Raw genomic sequence first — 20,054 nt, forward strand, 5'->3', positions numbered from 1 at the left:
TAAGACATTGCCATTTACAATGTCAATAGCTCAAAACAATGTAATTGCGAGACCTATTGCATAGTAAATGCTTGTTTTCTGTGGCAATTGCGTGCCCCACTCCTCTTAAAATACCTTTAAGGGACGCCACTGCATGCCTTCTAGTTCTAACCCTTCCACTTTAATGGGCGTTACTGCATAACCGGGCTAACTGCATATTAAAGGAACGGCCATCTTGGAAGAGGGTAACGCGCTGCGTGTTAAAAGAAACCTCGCACTGCCTTGAAATGAAAGCACACTAATTATGTAATGAAACCCGCCCTTTTCATTTAAGAACTTAACCCATATACATGTGAAACTGGTGCTTTTTCATTTCGGTTTCCAATCGGACTATTAAAGTGCATTTTCATACCAAATATTTCATTACGATTGTAGTTTGCTATTAATATTTGCGTGACGATTATATTTTAACTTATTTTAAGGAAACTTCGAATTTGCATTCGCAAGATGAAGGCTGTGAAGTAAGTTGAAAATGGAACAGGTAGAACTTGAGTAGCGCTAACTAGTCTGTAGTTTAGAGATTCCAAAGGCAGTTTTGCTAGGAGCGTTAAGTTACCCCCCATCTCGTTGTCATTTACGTAGGACGTTTGCGTCGCTATTATGTTGTTATATTATAAACAAAAACAAAAAAAATTGCCGTGGCTTTAAGTAAAGTGTTCCAGGCCCACATGGTTGCTGACCATGCAGAGATAGAATGCACACGCTGCACAAAACGAGCACCGCTCCCCTCCGGTGTGCGGGCCCAGCTGGGCTCCCCGGCTCGTGTTACCTGAGACCTGCCACGATTCGCAGCATCCTTGGTTGCCATGGCGCCGGCTCTTTGTCCAGCCTAAGACAATCCTCCGTGGAACTTATGAAAGCACCGAGCAACCAGTTGAAGGCAGCAGATGACTGGTAGAGGACGCCAGCAAAATATGTGTTATGAAACCTCTGGTTACACAAGCTGGAGCGAGCACAAGAGAAACCGGCCGCCTTCGACATACTACTACTCACGTCACCACAGCGCCGCAACACCCTCAACTCCACTCGGGTTCGTATTTTTCTTATATTAAATATATCAGTGTGTGTTTGCGTACATAGGTGGCTATGCGTTACATCCTGTGTTAAACGAAAAAAATGAGATAGCGCCTTGATTGTGCTTACATATTTGCATTTTATTTTCTCGTTATTTTTCTCTACCTTCTAAGGATTGTTGAAACTTTTCCATTCAGCTACTGTTTCTATTTGTGCGAGTTGTCATTGAGTTAAAACGCTAAAGCTCAAAGTATGGCTGAGATTATGTTTCGTCAAGACCTCAAATAACAGTTGAAACATTTGAACTTTACTTGAAAACAGTATGCAGACATCCTTCCTAAAAATGTGGCTTTCCTTGAATACTTTAACAGAACCTTTGCCAGGATGCTGAAAACAGTGAAACAAGCTCTGTTCTCAACGGATCTGCAGATGCCCAAATGGTACCCAGTGCCTAGTGAGGTATGCTATTTATTTATATTGAATTATGAAGTAGTTGTTCAGGGAACATTGGGGGAATGACGTGCAAAAGATTGGAAGGTCCACTTCGGTCGAAAAAATACCATATTCTTGGTCTTAAAAAAAAGAACATGGAATTAAACAAATTATTAAATCTACTCGATTATTCGTGTGATTTGGTTAAGTGATCCGTACAAGAGAGAAACATTTCACTGGAAGCATCTGCGCTTAAAATTAGATTTTTAAAAAATGTATTTTATGGTTTCCTAAAACAGCAATTCTGCAAGTGTGGCCTCATAGCAGCAGATAGGGTACATAAGGGCATTACCGTTCTCTTAAATGTCATTAACTGTTTCATAGCACCTCCCAGGAAGGACTGTATTATGCTTTGGGAATTTGTATAGTGCACTGTCTGCCATTAGTATGAACTTTATAACTTGTCTGCAGTTAGACGGCGCCTATTGTATCCCTTCAATAGTGTCACATTATCCTTTATGTGTACTACTTTATTGGTTGTATTTCTTTGAATCACATGATCGTTCACATTCTGTTTACCTGGTTGCTACTGTTGTTTGGGGCTTTCTTCCTTGGGGTTCCTTGCTAGACAGCAGTGTCTCCAATTGCTCCTGCCTGCTCTTTGTGGGCTTGTTATACCAGTTTACTCATCTTGGATTAGACTTCTTCATTTGAAACCACACCTTTGCTTCAAAGTGTTTATTGTGCTCTTTGCAATACAATAGCACCTTCGCACTCTGTTCCGGGGTTTCCTTTGCAAACCGGAGTTTGAGTCTTCCTGTCATATTATGTTGAAAATATGTTCTGGTTACTGCGTTCTGGTCCATCTTTGGTAGGTCTCGGTGTCATGGTCAGCTGTCTCTCAGGCAAGTAGCTTTCCCTTTGTGGCGCAGTTAGAAGTAGGCTAGTTCTAGTGTTGCGGGCTGAATAGGTAGGTGTCTGTGTTGAGTGCAACACGATATACCGTCAATCGGCATTGTGTTGGCGCTGTGTTGAATGTACATGGGATCTTGTGTCTAAGTATTCACTGTGGGGTGTGTGTGATTTTCTAGCAGTGTTTAGATTTCTCCTGTCAGTTTTTTTTGCTCTCTTTATTGGGTGATTTCAGCATATACAACAACACGGACTGTGGTCCGATTACAAAAGAGCATACATCAGCGAATCAACGCGATTGCAAAGGAGATATACCACATAGAGTGTATGACCAGATGCCCCCGCATCTCCTCCACACCTAGACAAGAAGTGATGAGTACCGCTGTGAAGCAGTTATTGACCATGAATAGGGTTCCCTTCGGTAAATCATAATCAGACCCTAGGCTCTGATAATTAGTCTGAATGATCACTGGGCTCCAAATTACCCAATATTCCCTGAGCGGGCCCCCGAAATCCGGTGGTCTCAATGTTCGTGGTAGACTCTCTGCATATAGCTCAGCAGTTCCTCACATATGATCATGTCTTTCAGTCGGGGCTTGAATTTGGATATGCCTTTACCTTCCCACGTCATTGCCACCCTGCGGCGACCCAGCAGAGTCACCATCGCGAGGAGCTTCCTATTAGGTTAAGGGGGCCTTCTTCACATAACCTAGCAATGCCATCGTCGGGTAACCGTTACCACTGAATCCACTCTGACATCCAAGGCCTACAGCACCAGAGACCAAATTGCATTACTGTTGAGCAGCCCCATGCTAAGGGAACAAATTCATTCATGAGGCTGAGCATCGGCTGCAGCTGGGGTCCTTTGAGAGACCATGCTTGACCATGCTATCAGGGGAGTGGTATGCCTGATGAAGTTATCTGTAATGTAGTAGCCTACGTTTTCCATTGGAGGAGATCTCTTTGGTCTGTATGCAGTAGAATGCCCATTGTTAGTCTGTAACGTTTATGCCTAGATCTGATGACCACTGCAGTCAGGCCTTCTGCTCTGGTTTGGAGATGGCCTTGAGGACAATGTGATACATTCAGGTGTGTTAGGAATGGGATCTGCAGTAGGAATAATAACAATTCCCAATCCGGAGGGGCATGGGATGAGGCTTTGTAATGCATGTTTCAGGTTGTGGTGACATAGCCCGTCTATCAGTGAGGCCGCTGTTGGGGACTTAGCTTCCCCCAGAGTCATGAATGTAATATTCTGGAACAGATCACCTAGTAACCAGAGCTCCTATCATGTCTACCTATAAAGTACACATCAAGCCAAATGGGCAGCATAGTGCTGTGTGTATTTGCACTAAAAGAGCACCTATTAATCCAGATGGTGACATGAGCAGAACCCTCTACTGTATTTTCAGTTTGGGGATACAGTCAACTGCTCTACATTAATGCCACCATGAGCATGATTTCAACTGGAACAGCAATCAAAGATGGTGTCATGAGCAGGGTTCAGGCCTCAGGCTCTTCTCATTTTCTTGAATGCTCCAAAAGGGTGACAGTCTCCATTTAGGCGCGCTCTTGTCATTCAGTTCCAGACTTGTATTCTAGATCTTGATGACTGTTGCAGGTCTGTCTGTAGATGCCCTGAAATCCTTGTGGCCCTTGCTTCCAAACATATTGACTTTAATTTGTGGTAAGAAATGACATTTGAGGGTGATTAAATATAGGAAGCTTAGCAAAGGGCAATTAAGCAGTGTGGTAATTGTATTTGGATTTATATGGTTCTTACTACCCTTGACGAAGCGCTGAAGTGCTTAACTGCAAGTAGCATACTACCCCAAAACCCAAGGTTAGTGTTTAATGTAGTGGTTATTTTTGGTTATTGCAATTAATCCAATTGAAGCATTTTCAATCAGAAGGGTTGAGGCAGGCAGCCATGAGACTGAGAGGAGGCTACACTCAGAAATAGAAGTTATACAGAGAATAGAAGGTACGAAAAGGGTCACTTTGAAGAAAAGGGGAAAGAGAAATCAAGCGGGAGTAAGTCAAGGTCAACTTTCCATGCAGGATTAAGGACTATAGTGGGGGAGGCTTTCTGAGTCAGCAAGCAATAGGAGAATGTACGCTGTAAAAAAGAAATAATGTTATGCACAGTGCTCAATATCCGGGGCAGGGATGTAGGTCAGTTGTTGTGTTATATATCTGGATGCGGTAACAGAAAGCTCAGAGAGGCATAAACATACCAGTCAAGTGGTAAGCAATGGGAATTACAGAAAGTGGTTACATGTTAAAGCCATACCCTTAATTGCATAGACGATACCCCTTTTAGAGACGCCCCCCCACACACTTTTTTTTATTCCACTTAAAGCCCTGACCCTGGCTGGTAACACTTCTTTGCCTGTAGGTGCAGAGTGGCACCAACATCACGTTCACCGCTCTGAGCTAGGAGGAGCGTTTTATCCAAAAGCAAGTTGCATTCTAAAAACTTGTAGTTTTGCATTAACTGGGGCTGAAATGATCCAGCATAGAAAGTGCTGTTGGCCGAAAACCCACGCCTGGCTGGGTGTTTTGCGCATGTTCTGGAGTCACCAAGCAGCAAGACTTTCAGTCAGAACTGGCCTTCCTTTCTTTAGGCACTTTCAAACTATCCTTTAACATTAGGTGCTGAGCTTGCATATGCAACACAAGACACAGCTAGCAATTCACCTGCTATTGACACTAATCAGGTCAATAGAAACATAACGAGACAACTATAAGGCACTAGATTATCAAAAGACAGCACAGAGCTGGACAATGTGTGTGACGACATGGAGTGTTAATGATCAAACTATAAGTAATGGACCCCCAGGGGTAAGAGTGGGTCACACTTCCAGCCAGCCTCCCTCCCCCTTTCTGCAGCAGCATTCTAGGACATGCAGGTCTGGACAGCACTGAGGGTCCAGCCTCACCCATGAGCAGCTGTGACAAAGGAGCCCTGTGGCCCAAAGGGGTCACTTTCACCCCCAGGTATCAATCAAGACATTTGTAGAGCGCGCTACTCACCCGTGAGGGTCTCAAGGCGCTGGGGGGAGTGGGGGCGGTGCTGCTACTGTTCGAACAGACAGGTCTTGAGGTGTCTCCTGAAGGTGATGCGGTCCTGTGTCAGACGTAGGTGGGCGGGGACGGAGTTCCATGTCTTGGCGGCCAGGTAGTGGCCTGCGCAGGGCCGCAGCAGTAGAGGACATCCAGGCGGAGACCTGGTCCCTGTGTCCACAGTGGCAACGGTGTTGACGGGTGCCTGGGCCAGGCGCCGGGGCTCAGTGCTCTGGAAAACGAAGCTGTGTGACTGGGGACCGCAGATTGCCACATGCTGAGAGAGTGCTGGCAGAGAAGAAATGCCATGCACCAGTTAGTAATACCAGGACTTCAACAAACCCGTTATCTGAAAAATGTAAGGTGTGGAAAACCAGATAGTCTATGTTTCGGGAAGAACTAGTCTGTAGCTTACATCCCCATCCAAATCAGCTTATTTGGTTAGTACTGTGCGATCAAAAGTAAAGTGTCCTACCAATGTGTGTTGCTACTGCCCCATTGACATTAGACAGCCTTCCAAGGAATACTGTTCCAATGTAATAAAGCAGACCCACACAGTTTGTCAGAAGAGTCAATTACAAATATAAGAGCTCTGTCGGAGGCCTCAGTGTTGTCCATTACAAGAATACCAGCCTTGCTAAAAATGTGACCCTTTTGTTACATTAGCAATACTCCGTCAGATAATCCATAATACCATGTTAACAGGATAGCAGCCATCGACTTGGATTGACTATGTAGAATCTCTGAGGTCTGAGAGAAACCCAAGAACTTCTGGAGGAGGGACTCTGCAGCAAGCTATCTGCTTATTTTAGAGGGGAGTTTGAGAGTTGGATTGAGTAAAACCCAAGCAACAAGCTCCCCATGACTATGTTGCCATCTGTGGACCTTCTCTGGCACTGTTGTGACCTACCTTTGGTAGTTGGCAGCACACAACCTGAAGCATAAACTCTGCTGATTGGGTCAATTGAAATAACTTGCTTGGTGGGCCCTAAAAATGGAGGGCTGCCTCCAATGACCTTGGCATGCACAGGCGGTGCCTGTGAACAGATTTCTGGAACTTCATTATTGGGACTAATAAAGACACTGTGACATTGTTCGCTGAGGGGAGAGACAAGTTTTCTCAAAGGTAGGCTAACTGAGAGATGTGGCTTTGATTGAGAACATCCAAAGCACAAGGAAATATCTGTTTTTGGCACCATGACGCTTCCTCGCACCGGCCCAAAGGCAAATATAAAATTTACTGCATGAGAAAAGACTGTCCCATAACATAACAAAGGTACTGCACTCAGTAGTGCTCTATTAACCACACTCTTCTAAATTTTGGACAGTGATCCTTTTTTTCCTTATTGTGTGTGATCAGATTTAAAGTACTTTCTTTTCTCCGGCGACAGAGTACTGGCTGGACAAGGATTTATTACTTCCCTCCCGATGATTGTTCAGTGCTGAGTCTCTAACCACACACCACCTCCCTGAGTAAACCGTGAACTGCTCGACTATGCCACTTCTAGGTGCTCCTTATAAGTGGCCCAGTAATTGATTTGATATTTATCACACCTGATAACATTTGTGTCTGTTGAGATGAAATTTATCTGGTGCAATAAATATGGCCATGTCTGAACTGGGGTGGTTTGCTGAGCAAAATAACGATGGATTAAACCCAGATCTGTGACTGGGGGTGAATGTTTTGCCATTGTGCAACATTCTGTCCATCATCTTGTGTATTTTGCTGTTCACCCTATGTGGGAAGGGTATGCCCAGACGTGGGTCCCGTGCTCAATACGCCACTGGAGTCAAGCTATCCTGGCTGATGACGGCTGATAGCCAGAAACCGGTGCTAGGATACTTGATTACGGTACAGGGAAGACATGGCTTGGCAGTTCAGGCTGGACTGTTCCCATGAGGCACAGGGTCAAGACTGATTTGCATATGGCCATGTCTGAGCTGGGGTGGCATGGTGAGCAAAATAACGATGGATTAAACCCAGATATGTGACTGGGGGTGAATGTTTTGCCATTGTGCAACATTCCGTCCATCATCTTGTGTGTTTTTCAATAAATACCACACAATTATGAGTTTTTAGGGAATTCAATGCAGATTTTGGCACTTACCGTACAAAAACCTGCATGTTCTGATAAATACTGGGTATTTTTTCTACTTAAATATCAGCAGGGTTGACCTGCCAATATTTATCACAAAACTCATATTTTCAATATATAAGCGGTATCAGCAGTAACTACACATACCACAACTAACTAAGATATTCGCAATGAAGACTTTAAAGTCAAGTTCCAAAGGGTATACCTGGGGATCAGTTTTGAGCCCAGCAGTAAGGTTAAGGCCCGGGACACCTGTGGTAAATGGCTCTTGTTGATACAGTCTGAGCTTAGTAACTCAAGACTGCACAGGGTCGTCTGAAAAGTTTCCCACAGGCCCCTTCAGCTGAAGACTGGTAAAGCTATTATATAGCAAAGACCTGAAGATACCCCTACATCTGCTGATGTACCCTGTCTTCCTTTCAAATATAATGCCAACATGCCCTGCTTGAGGTATAATATGACGCGTGTTGGAAGACAATGTGACACTACAGGCAATTATGGAGGAGTCACCAGAGGGGCCCGCTGACGAAGAGGCACTATCAAGAGAGAGGGCAGCTGTGCTGTGCTCCATTGATGATCTCCATACAGAAAAGGTGGAGAAAACGAGCACAATTGAAGTAGTGGTAACAAAGGTGGAGCAGATATTGGAGGGTGTAATGGCCACGTAGAAGAGAAGAGAACTGAGTCGGGAGTACATGTCCCAGAGACTCCGACTGCCATGACTGTGGTGAAGTGGGAAGAGATACCCTCCTTTGGGCAAGGTCACTTTTGAGGCTCTTTTATGGTGCAAACCTATTTTATTGATTTTGTGAAAAGAGACCATAGAACAACTCTCACCTACATTCGAAGACCAGTAAGGGCAACACAAGCAGGGGAGGGGGAGAGGTTTGAGATCAACAAGTCTATTTTTCAAGGGAGGACTGGGCGGGAGTGGGAGAGCCTGACTCAGCATTTCCGCCAGCGCGGAATGTATATAGTCTCATCGTGGGATGTAAATGGTGGTGCATCAGCCAGGGCAGCTGCTGCTTGGTTGTTCCACTGTATTCACTGTGGACGCTAGTCTGAGTATTTAGAGGTATGCCAAACAAGAAAGTTCTTTGATTTAGAATCGTATGCACGGGCCCCAGATTTTGGCAAATTGTGATAATTTATTGTCTATGGAGGCCATCATCTTTTCAATGCCAAGGAGGCTCAATGGGTTGAGGGGCCAGTTGGCATGAGCCGGAGTGGCGTCTGTGCCCCAGTTGGATAAGATGGCATGTTTGGCAGCACCCAGTCCTAAAGTGCTGACTTTGCCCTTGGTGGAGAGGAGGGGGTAGGTAAATGCATTGGGAAGTCTCAGTAGGACATGACTCGGAAAGTTGGGGATATCTGTTGCGTATATCTAATTAATATCGGATAGTACAATCTCCCAGCACCGCTTTAGCTTAAAGCAATGCCAAAGTAAGCGGGTCAGGGTGCCTGAGTGGCCACAGTTATGCCAGGAGTCACCTTTGATATTATGCTCCCGCTTGGCCAGCCAGGCTGGTGTGTAGTACCAGTAGTGGGTGAGCCTACGCATCTTTTACTGTCTAGCTGGGCTGAAGTACAGGTTCTGTGGAGAATATCGGCCCTTTCTCTGGCGGACAGAGAACAATCTAACTCACATTCCCACCGCTTTTGCGCCATATATTTCTTAGGGTTGGGGAATTTGTTCAGGAATGGATCAATGTCTGAGAGGAGGCCTTTATCATGAGTGCGAGTGAGGAGCCATTTCTCAAATGTAGGAAAGGATCGGTTAGCATGGGGGCATATTAATGCATGTGTGACTGAGTGTTTATTTGCCATGTAGTGCCCGTATTCTCTGGCGGTATTGCCGTAGTCAACTTGGATTTGTGCGAAGTCCGTAAGTCTATGTGGTTAAAGAGGTCCCCTGTTCGTTTGCACTTTGAGGATCCTTTGACACTTGATGTGACAAGCTATGCTTTGGACAACATGAGGAGTGTTGTAAATTTCGGAATGTTGTGGTTCTCAAGCTTGGTTTCAGTTGAGGCAGTGCTCAGTGTTCAGTTTGAGGCAGTGCTTCTGGGGTTGCTGCCTGTGCAGTCTGAACAGCCAAGAACAGGGGCGTAACACAGGCCCCCATAGGCCAGGGAGGTATATCAATTGCCTGTGAGAAATCTCGAAGGTGGAAATTTAATCGGCGGACGGGTCATGGTGATAGTGCAGCCGCAGGATTGGTAGCCTAGATAGTGCGGGCAGCATATCTAGGTGGTGACGGTGAACGAATCCACGCTGACATGAAAGAGGACCTTATTAGATGGGAAGAGTCATGGCAGCAAAGGGATTTACTCCACAGATGGGCTTTTCAGGTTAACACAAGTGGAAGATTTGGTGAAAAGAGATGTTTTTGCACAACCAGACTTGGAAAGGACTTTGCTCGATGCCCTGTATCTCGATGCTGGTGATCTGAGAGTGAAGATACTGGCGTTCGTGCTGAAGGAGGGCGTCTCGGCAGAATGGGGTAGGTGAAGAGTTGAGGGGCAGGGCAGCTCCCTGTTGAGACAGGGAGTGGGCGAGGGCTGGTTCCTTTGAAGTGAGGTGTTCCTGTTTTGCCTCTCTGCTTTCCCTCCTTCACCCCACACGTATTGGAGCAGAAGACGTGTATGATTTGTGGTTTATTAGTTTATATCTATTGTTTTGAAGTTGTATTCTCTTCCCACTAATCTCCTTTTTGGTTCTTCACATGGGTTGTTATAGGCCAGGGACTTCCGTGTTGGTCCTGTTGTTGTGGCATAAAAAGGATTTAAACCTAAACAGTTTTTACTGGTTTTGCATGTTTACATCATGATCGCAGACACGAACAAGTCCTTGCATACACATTACAAGAATTTTTTTTTCAAACCTTAGAATTTCTGTGGTAAATTCACAATAAACTTGTGATTGACTAAAAAACAGATAGTTCTTGTTCTCTTTTAAAAAAAAGTGAAGAAAATGTACCCTGACTGAAAGATCACAGAATTCAAAGGGCTTTGTGTTGTGGAACGATTAAACTGTTGTCAAAGCAGCTGTTGGGACATTAGAGGGACCCGTTCAACCTGTCAGTGAAGCAATAGTTAAATATTGTAGACGTTGCTCCCTCCCTGACATACGAATACTCTCATATTGTTCTGCTGGCCCTACCAGGTTTTAGCCTTCTGGCCAGAGCCTCCAGCCCTGGTGACACGAAGTGTATTTTCCCTGTTACTCTTCATCTATTTTATTTTTTTGTTTAAATTAGTTTTTATTATATATGGTTAGGGATAGATAGGGAAGGACCAAAGACATGCCAAATATACATTAACATCACATGCATTACATACGGAGGCAGCAGAAGAGCACAGAGGTTGTCGCACATAAAAGTGCTACATGCAGCAATGAACAAGCAAATGGTTACAATCAGGAGCCCAAAGGCTTGGTAGTTTCAATGCACAGGAAACATTACTGTGGGTTTCTTGCTGCGGGGTTCGAACATGTGGCGGCGACATAGGCTTGCGTCCGTCTCGAAATAATCCACAAAAGAATACATCAAGGAGAAGAAAACTAAGAAATCGGGTGGAGGGGGTGACATCGGAACAAACCAGCCCAACTTGGGTCTTGCCAGCCCTCTCCCATCTCCCCCAGTCCCTGGCATGAAACAACAATGTATATACTTCCCATCAGGGACGGATTGGCAAGTAGGGCATTCGGGAATGGGCCGAAGGGCCGGTGCCTCAGTGCCCTCTGTGGGCCGTTTTTTTTCTCCCCTGTCCCAGTCCACAGAGAGTGGACTAGGAAAGGGGAGAAAAAAAACGGCCCACAGAGTGCACGGAGACAGAGACTGAGAAAATGAAAGCCTCGCTGTGCGGCCAGACAGCAATTGTCAGCTGTGGGCTCTCCTTCACCCCTACCCTGCCAAGCAATCAAGCTGAGGCTGGGCTGGGGAGGGGTGATTGTTTGCAATAATCGGCCTCCCTGGGGGCCAGGTGTTTCTTAGGCCTTTGAGCCATTTGCACCTCGGCCCCCTGGCGCCCATGCAGCCCAGAAACGGTGTTAGTCTTAACACCTCGCCCACAGCCCTTCACATACAGGGCATAGTGGGCAAGGAAGAATGGGTCTTGCTGTGGGGGCCTGGTGATGTTTGGAATTTTTTTGTTTTATTTATTTATTTATGCGATTTTATATAGCGCGGACTTTACCCGAAGGTGTCAGAGCGCTTCACACTAGGAACAGCAATAATACATGAGGAGAAAATTATAAGTGGACAAATTACAAAAGCAAACGTTAAGTTACATGAATCAAAAGTGACAATAGTGAGCAACCAAAAAACAAGAGGAGCAAACGATACATTACAGGAGGAAAAAGAGATATGTGTGCAGGTTACAAAAGCGTACAAAATCCAAGTAGAGGTATAATACTGCAATTAATGGCAGACACTCCAGCACAAGAACACACGTTACGTAGGCAATGGTGGCTCTTGTGCAAGTATCTAAAGCAAACAAAAGTGAGAGGTAGCAAACAGTGTGTTACAAGAGAAAAGGACTTGTGCAAGTTACAAAAGGGTACCATACACAGGTACAAGGGTAATACTATAGTAAATGGTAAATACTCAAACTGCCAGAACACACTGGGAAGGCACTTCCCATGCACCAGCTTCACCTCAGCCTCCCCCCTGGCTACCTGGCTACCTTGGATGACCCAGCAAGCGGTGTTTTGTGCTCCCCTGCCAGGACATTTTCCCAAGGCCTAGAGGGTTGATTAATTTACTAATTGCAGGGGCCTTACCTCTGTTCATGTGCTCCTGTGCTGAAGGTCTGGGGAGGGCTGAGTAGGTTAGTAATAGCAGGGGCTTTGCTGCTTTTTAGGTGCTCCTGTGCTGGAGGGCTGGAATAATTTTGTGACAAAAAGGGGCCTTGCTATTTTTTTTTGTTGCTCAGCATGTAGGCCATTGTCACCTTGGCCCTGTGTCGTGTGCAAGAACAGTATCCTCCCACTTTCATTCCTTGTCTATGCAAATGGTGTTTCATGAAAGGGCACACCCCTTGAATGTGGGCCACGCCCCTTGAATGTGGGCCACACCCCTTAAATATGGGCCACGCCTCATGAATGTGGGCCACTTTTTTCGTCTGTGCCCGGGCCGAATTGTGATCCCAATCCGACCCTGCTTCCCATCAATGAGCCCACCATATCCTAAATTATATGAGGGGCCGGCATGGCGCTATCGTCTCGCTAGGCTCTAGCGGAGTGTTAGGTTATGACTCTGTGTCCGGTTTGCCTACCCTCGTTGCGCAATCTGTCTGTGAGGAGTTTATTTTGGAAGTCATGTAGTATAGTGTCTCAGTTGGCGTCTATTGGGATCTTTCGAACCCTAAAGTGCAGGACACGAGTCGGGTTAACACGTCGGTACACGGAGTCCGCCTACTCTTTTCACAGGGTGGACGCCGTCCACCCTTCCAAGAAGTTGGGCTCCACAGAAATATGTTGAACTTGTCCCAGTGTAATTTTCAGACACCAGGACACCTTTAGCAGTGCCTGTACGTTCCATTCCCAGCAGCAACGTGCACGCGGGTGCGGGCTTTTTTTTTACACCTCCAGCTGGGCAAAAGACAAAGGCAGAAGATAAGGGGCCATCAGGCCTCCTTTTGATCGTGTATTGGACTGGAGGAGGCCTGGAACCTCGCACTTAAATGCAAATACAAGGGAGCGGAAACAAAAGCACACAGCTTATATCTTCACAGGTAATTAAGAGATGCATGCTTTTTACTTTGTTCGGTCCCTGTATATAAGTGCATGCACTGTCAGAATGTCAGATGTGTGAGTCTGTCCCAGTATTTACACAAATAACAATTTAAATAGTACAATTGTATTTCTTTGATATCGCTACTCATCTCAATACAAGGTTAGAGCGCTTTACATATCATACGCATCCCCTTCAAAATAAACCATATAAGTGTGGCAATCAATGTTCAAGATGTGTTACATGAGACAGTCAGGTTGCAAAGTATTGGAGTCAAATGCCCTTCAGAGCTCACTGTGGTCATCTAGAAGGGTTACAATTTATAAACTGCAGATGCCTTAACCCCATAAAATATTATAAAAGGCATTTTTTAAACAAATTAAGCAGAACAGATCTGCTACAATGCTTTTCATTGTAGCCAATTCCCTCGTGGCAGGTTTTTAAAAAAATGTATTAGTTGAAGCCCAAATTTTGCACCAGGATTGTGCCACTTTTTGGCACAACCCCGACTCCAAATCTCATTTGTTAATTATCATAATAGCCTTAAATGTACTCATGATACACCTGATAAACATCTGTGTGAGATCTTAATATCTGATGTCACTTCTTGTGATGTTACTTCCAGTGAGGTCACTTCTTGAGATTCCAAGGCGAATGTCACGTGTCGTGACATCATGTGCTGTGATGGCGCATCATGATGTCACTTGCATACTGCCTAAATTGGTCAGTCCCCCCACTTCTTTTTATAGGACATGTGCCCTGCTAAAGACTGAGTCTTTTTTGTGTAATGCAGTAATCTCGGTTCGGGCCCACACTCGTAGCGACTGTTTCCCGGCTATCAGCGGGGAGGCTTAGACAATTTTCAACGTCTTGTGATCAAACGCTTAGCTACCAAGAATCCCAAATCAAAAAAGTGGGAAGTGACCGTCTGCTCTAGTTTCTGCGAAAGAAAATTTGCATATGTCCCATTTTTCTAATTCTGCACAACCTGTGCAGGCAGTCAACTGGTTCGTCACATGTTGCCGGTATTTGACGCGATGTGGACAAGCCCATAACACGTGCAGGAGGTTGGCATCTAGGAGATGGTATCTGGGGCTGTGGGCATCGGTTGTTGAACGTATCTGTTAAGGGTAGCAGGGGTGAGGTAGGCCCTTTGGATTATGTAGTATTGGATAAGTCGGAAGCGAGCGTTCCTGAGGGACACGGAAGGGCTCCCTCTCCGTTACTCTTAATAATAGAGTAAATCTAAGGTCGAGTCATGTTAATGCTGCTCTTTGTTTTAATAATAAACAGAAGTGTGTAAGATCTATACAAATCTGTCCCTAATTTTCTTTACACAGTTCAGACGTGTCAACCCAAATAGTAAGAAAATGACATAACTACTCTCCTGTAATAGGTTATTACAGTTGATTTCTGGCCGAACGCCACTATGACTGCTGTCAAAACATGAAGGCCCTGTAAAAGGCAAGGGATAGAGCAGAATTACAACTACTGCATAAACAATGAAAGTTACAACCAGATTTTATGCTCTTTTAATCTATTTCCCACTGAAAATATTCTGTAATTAGTGGGTGAGATGGCATTTATAGCAGCATGTTTTATTATAACTCTGCTGGAGTTCATTACAGATTAAACCTATCTGCATGTTGCTACACATTCTGAACTACATATGCTGGTAACATTGATCTATTTCATTGCTTAGAATGTATTTTACAACCACTTTTATACTGCATATTGATGTGTTTGTGTTCACAGTATAGATTCCACATTTATTCCACTGCAGCCATAGAATCTCCTTCCATTGTTTTCAAAAGTGATACTACAGTTGCAGATACAGAAACTATGGACTGCACTTGGGAATATTTATCAGGATACATTTAAGGTATATGCAGTTGAGAAAGTGTATTATTTATTCAGTGATGAAAATTCTTAATGCCTTATAAAAAAATCCCTGCTTATGTAACTGGATATAACAGTGCTGACTCAAATAGCAGCAGAATTTATATACTTATATTGTTCCTTTTTCTCTGCTATAATTCTGAATTCAATTTCATCTCTCTAAACTGCTCGGTGACTTTGAATATACTTTAAATATATAAAAGCATCACTTTATCTCATATATCTCCATGTTTTATAGGTAGAATGGGTCATTGTGGGGCTGTCTATCTGTGGGTGGGTGGGTGACTGGCTTTTGTGGCTTCCTGTCAGCATTCCCTGGTGGATTTACAGCAAACTAGATAGTGTGAGTTGAGTGTTTCTATATTCTGCAGTCCCCTTGTTTATGCTACTGAAAACCAGTTAATCATTGGTTTATCTGCAACAATTGAAACTGACTCAGTCCTTTCTGGCCAGTTCCCCAGACACAGATAGAGAGTGGTTCTGTAGGGAGGGCTGGCATCTCCCTCTCCTTGGCTGTGTAGTTCACACCTCACTATTGATAAGTGTTCCCTTGCCCTATATGTAGAATACCTCAAATACAACCTTTGAGACAGTCCCACAACAATACACCTTTACAGGAGGTGTCTAGTATGCAAACTCAAACAGCAGGCCCTTCTTTTGCCTCTTTTGCGGGCTCATTTTATAGCTGGCAACTTCAAAATACTGCATATTGTCTGGCTCCAGTGCAAGCAGCAGTGTACATTATTGGACGCCAACCTTCCACAAGGCCCCTAAGGTGATGTTACCCCATTGGTTTCTGGTTACAGGAAAGAGGCACTGTATAATGGTTGGCTTCCTTCAAAAAATTGTTGAGGATATCTTTGACTGGCTAGTTGACTTGGACTCAACTGCCACTGTTTCTGAATTAGCGTGGGAGCTGTAAGTCAGTTTGGAGTTCATCTTTTCAAGAAGCTGCCTGCTGCCATGCAGACAACAAATAGGCCTACAGGTATGATAACTTGGCTGTCTTTTATGAACAAGTAGGGCATATGCTTCAGAACAGAGGAATAGGTCTGGTGCCTGTGCGACCTGAAAGTGTTTGTTACTGTTTGCAAAGCCCTCGCAGGCGAGCACAAGTAAATACACATCGAAACGATACAACCACAACAGGTCCTGCTGATTGTCAACACGCCCTTGCCCAGTGTACTAAAGTGACGTTTGCTATTTTACTGCATATACTTAGCTTTTATACATTTATAGCGCATGCCTTATTTGTTCTATAAAAAGATGTAACTACTCTAGGACTTTTTTTGTAAATTATCCATATGCTAGCTGAACCAAACGCTCTACCCCACAAGTAAATGTCAAGGATATGCTTTGACTGTTTAATCTTGCAATCCCTTGAAAGTCATTGCCTACAATGGACTTTCTTGGCAATTCATTGAGCGTGCATAATGACTGGCTCCTGTGGTTTAACACACAATGGCAGTGCTGTCTCCAAGCACTTCCTTGTTGCCTTTAAGTCACATAGGCCAGCATACACCTAGCTTTACAGCTCTGAACAAACGTGTTCCCTTTTTTTGCACGGTTTGAAAAAAAAAAACAATTTGTCATCAATTTTCTTTGGGTGTTTTTTTTGTCTTCTTTAAAATAGTTTAGACCATGTTAATGATGTTAAAAATAGTCAGGTTACCTATATGATATGAACAATTTACATTTGTAATATGCTATTCCATTTTGATCTCTGCCTTACGTCTTAGGCATTCTCCAAGAGACTGAATGTGTAACTATGGAAATTCTTTATTGCATGTAAACAAGGAAGAAAAGTCTAGTATCTTTTTGGAAGCAAGATGCCTTTCTCCAGCTAACTGCTGATATTGTGAATGGTAGCATGAATAAAGGGATGGGCACAGTTGTTATTTACTATGGAAACTTTTTGTAAGGTTTCAAAGCTCTTTCCTCCATTGCCACGTCCTCAGTCGCAGTCCTTGAATATTTTTGTATATATGGGTCCTCCTGTGTTTTACAGTGCTGTATACCATTGCCTAATATTTAATATGCTTGATAATCTCTTTCCATCATCTCAAGAATCTGATATAAGAAAGAACTATTTATTGTACCGCTAGTTCTCGTGCACCTTGTCCTTGTTGTTATGTTATATATATTTGCAATGCGCACTATCAAGAGGGTGTCCTGGCACTGAGCTGTTGTGTGTCTAGCCAAACATAAGGCCTACAGGAAATACTCGAAAAGCCTGGCCTTCAGCTTCTTGTGGCATTCAAGAAGTGAGGAGGCGAGGCGGAGGCTCTTATGTGTAGTGGAAGGTCATTCTACACTTTAGGAGTGATGTAGGAGAAGGCTCGCTTACCGTTTCCGGTTTCTCATATGCGGAGGATATGTGCAAATAGGAGTCCGGACAAGTGGAGGTGTCCGGAAAGTTTGTGAAAGCATAATCAATTGTTGAGGTATGCTAGGCCAGTGCCATTCAGTACCTTGAAAGTGTGGGTGAGGATTCTGAATTGTGCTAACTTGTGCATTTGGTAGCCACTGGATCTCCTTCAGGGGGTGTGAAGTGGAGTAATATTGGCCTCTGAGCTCTGAATGGTCTGCAGCTTTCTTCTGAGTTTTTTGTTGCTCCCGTCATAGAGGTTATTGAAGTACATGAGCTCGCTTATGACTAGGGCGGGCATGACGGTTTTCCAGGTGCTTATTGGGAGCCTTTTGAAAATCTTTCTTAGCATCTTCGGGGCAAGAGGCGGTGATGATGTTGACTTGGAGGGGTCATGTCGAGTTTGATGACAATTCCAAGGCCCTTGATGTGGGTGGTAATGGTGGGTGTTGGTCCTAGCTTTGTTGGGCACCAGGTGGAGTCCCACTGTGAAATCCTCTTCCCAAAGATCAAAATTTTGGTCTTGCTGGTGTTCAGCTTTATGAAGTTGGTCTTGACTCAGTGGGTAATTTCATTCATGCAGGCATTGAACTTAATCTAGGTACTGGGCGTCTTGTCTGTGAGTAGGAGAATTTGTTGCCTGTAGTCAGAGAGGAAAGGACGTTGGTGTCATGAGAGTGGATGATCCCGGCTAGAGGAATCATGTATGCATTGAAGAGGATCAGGCTCAGGGAGGATCCTTGCAAAACTTTCACACAATATAATAGGTGTCTGAGGTGTACGGTGCCAGCCTTCCTGACTGGGTCCTGAAGGAGCACTTCCGTAGGAGTGCATGTCCTCGGATTCTAATGTGGTGTAGGAGTTGTATGAGACTGGGGTGGAAGACCATGTCAAACTCTGTGGAGAGGTCCAGGAGGAGGAATGCCACTCTGTCTTCGTCCAGAGTCATGCAGATGTCATCCATGGTGGCATAGGGGTAGTTTCCTTGCTATGGTTGGGTATAAAACCAGACTTAGTGATTCTGAATACTTGGTGGTCATTGAAATATTCTATGAGGCATTTGCTGATGATGTTCTCTAAGACCATGGCTGGAAATGGTAGCAGGGAGATTTTTCTGTAGTCAGCGAGCATTCAAGGGTCCACAGAGGGCTTTTTCACCACTGGGAGGTCAGTTGTGTGTTTCCAAGCATCTTTGAATGTGTCTTTGTACCCCTCACCCTGACTTTTTAGTGCTCTTGTCAGAGTGCTGACTTAGGCTATGCCACTTAACCTTGATTGTCTACCACTATGAACGCCCTTCCTTGCGTAAGGCAACTGTCAGTTAAGATCACCCACTAAAGAGTGCATAGAATAATTTATTTCTGTGGTTAACTTCCACATGCTCACAAATTATATTTTGAAATGAGAAAGTTGTATGTTATCATTGGAAACAGTACAGCTGGACGGTGATGAAGATAAGATTTTGAGTTACGGATACCTCATTAAAACACAATACAAGGACCCTATTTTAAAATATCGACTCTAATGTTAACATATGTTTCTGTATGCACCTTTAGGCCACAGATTATGAAATCCGCCAATATGAGCCTGCCAAGTGGGTGAGCACATCTGTGCCTGCCACTGAATGGGATCCGGCCATCACCACCGGTTTCATGAGGCTCTTCGGATACATTCAAGGCAACAATGAGAAGAGTAAGTGTGGTGCCTCCCTCTAGCTGAGGTAATACTGTGTTTCTAGTACTCTGTAGGTGTAACATTACATTAGTATTTTAATGCAAGCAGCTGCTCATTGCTAATGGTGACAGTCATCTGCTGTTTTGTGTTGGGTTGGCTATACGATTGGGTTCTTCTACAAGATATCTAATTAAACAATGCTTGGCCTGTCAATGGCACGTCTTCTCATCTTTCAAGAAAAATACCACCTTTAGGCTCTGCTCCACATTTGTTTAGCATATTTTAATCAACCAAGATTGGCAGGTTTGTGCATATAAATTACACTTTCTACACTGCCCTCTTTCATATGCATTTTATTAAGGTATCTCAGTTTGCTTTGGTATATGGCCGGCTTCTGGTTTTCATGTCGACAACATATATACATATTTATATGTATATTATATGTATATCCGTATGGCTGCTTTGAATCAGAGCATGTTTATGTTTTTGTAAAAATATCTAATTTATTGATCTTTGTGTATATCCAATCTTTCCTGCAGAGGCGAAGATCGAGATGACGGCTCCAGTCACCTGCTTTATAAATCCTGGTGCTGGCCCAGCTTGCGAGTCTAGCATCACCGTTTCGTTTTTCATCCCCCCTGAATTTCAGAATGATCCACCAAAGCCAACAGAATCGAATGTTTTCATTGAAAACCGATCAGCACTTACAGTATGTGTAAGGTACGACAAAAAATACAGGCTCTTTTGATACCTGCTTGTTGTGGATGTGTAATGTATATGGTGTCTGAACAGAATGAACTTAGCCAAATGCAGTAGAACT

General features: G+C 44.2%; 1 protein-coding gene across 1 annotated transcript in view; it reads left to right on the forward strand.

Annotated features, from left to right (window-relative positions):
* Positions 1 to 676: 676 nt before the first annotated feature.
* HEBP2 (heme binding protein 2) overlaps positions 677 to 20,054 on the forward strand; it is a 29,394-nt gene continuing 10,016 nt past the window's right edge. The window contains exons 1-4 of the mRNA XM_086925414.1: positions 677 to 1,069; positions 1,425 to 1,512; positions 19,117 to 19,252; positions 19,774 to 19,954. Coding sequence (XP_086781540.1) covers positions 927 to 1,069; positions 1,425 to 1,512; positions 19,117 to 19,252; positions 19,774 to 19,954 — 548 coding nt within the window. The 5' untranslated portion in view covers positions 677 to 926. The remainder of the gene's footprint in view (positions 1,070 to 1,424; positions 1,513 to 19,116; positions 19,253 to 19,773; positions 19,955 to 20,054) is intronic.

The sequence above is a fragment of the Lissotriton vulgaris genome, chromosome 6, assembly GCF_964263255.1.
Source record: "Lissotriton vulgaris chromosome 6, aLisVul1.2, whole genome shotgun sequence".
NCBI lineage: Eukaryota > Metazoa > Chordata > Amphibia > Caudata > Salamandridae > Lissotriton > Lissotriton vulgaris.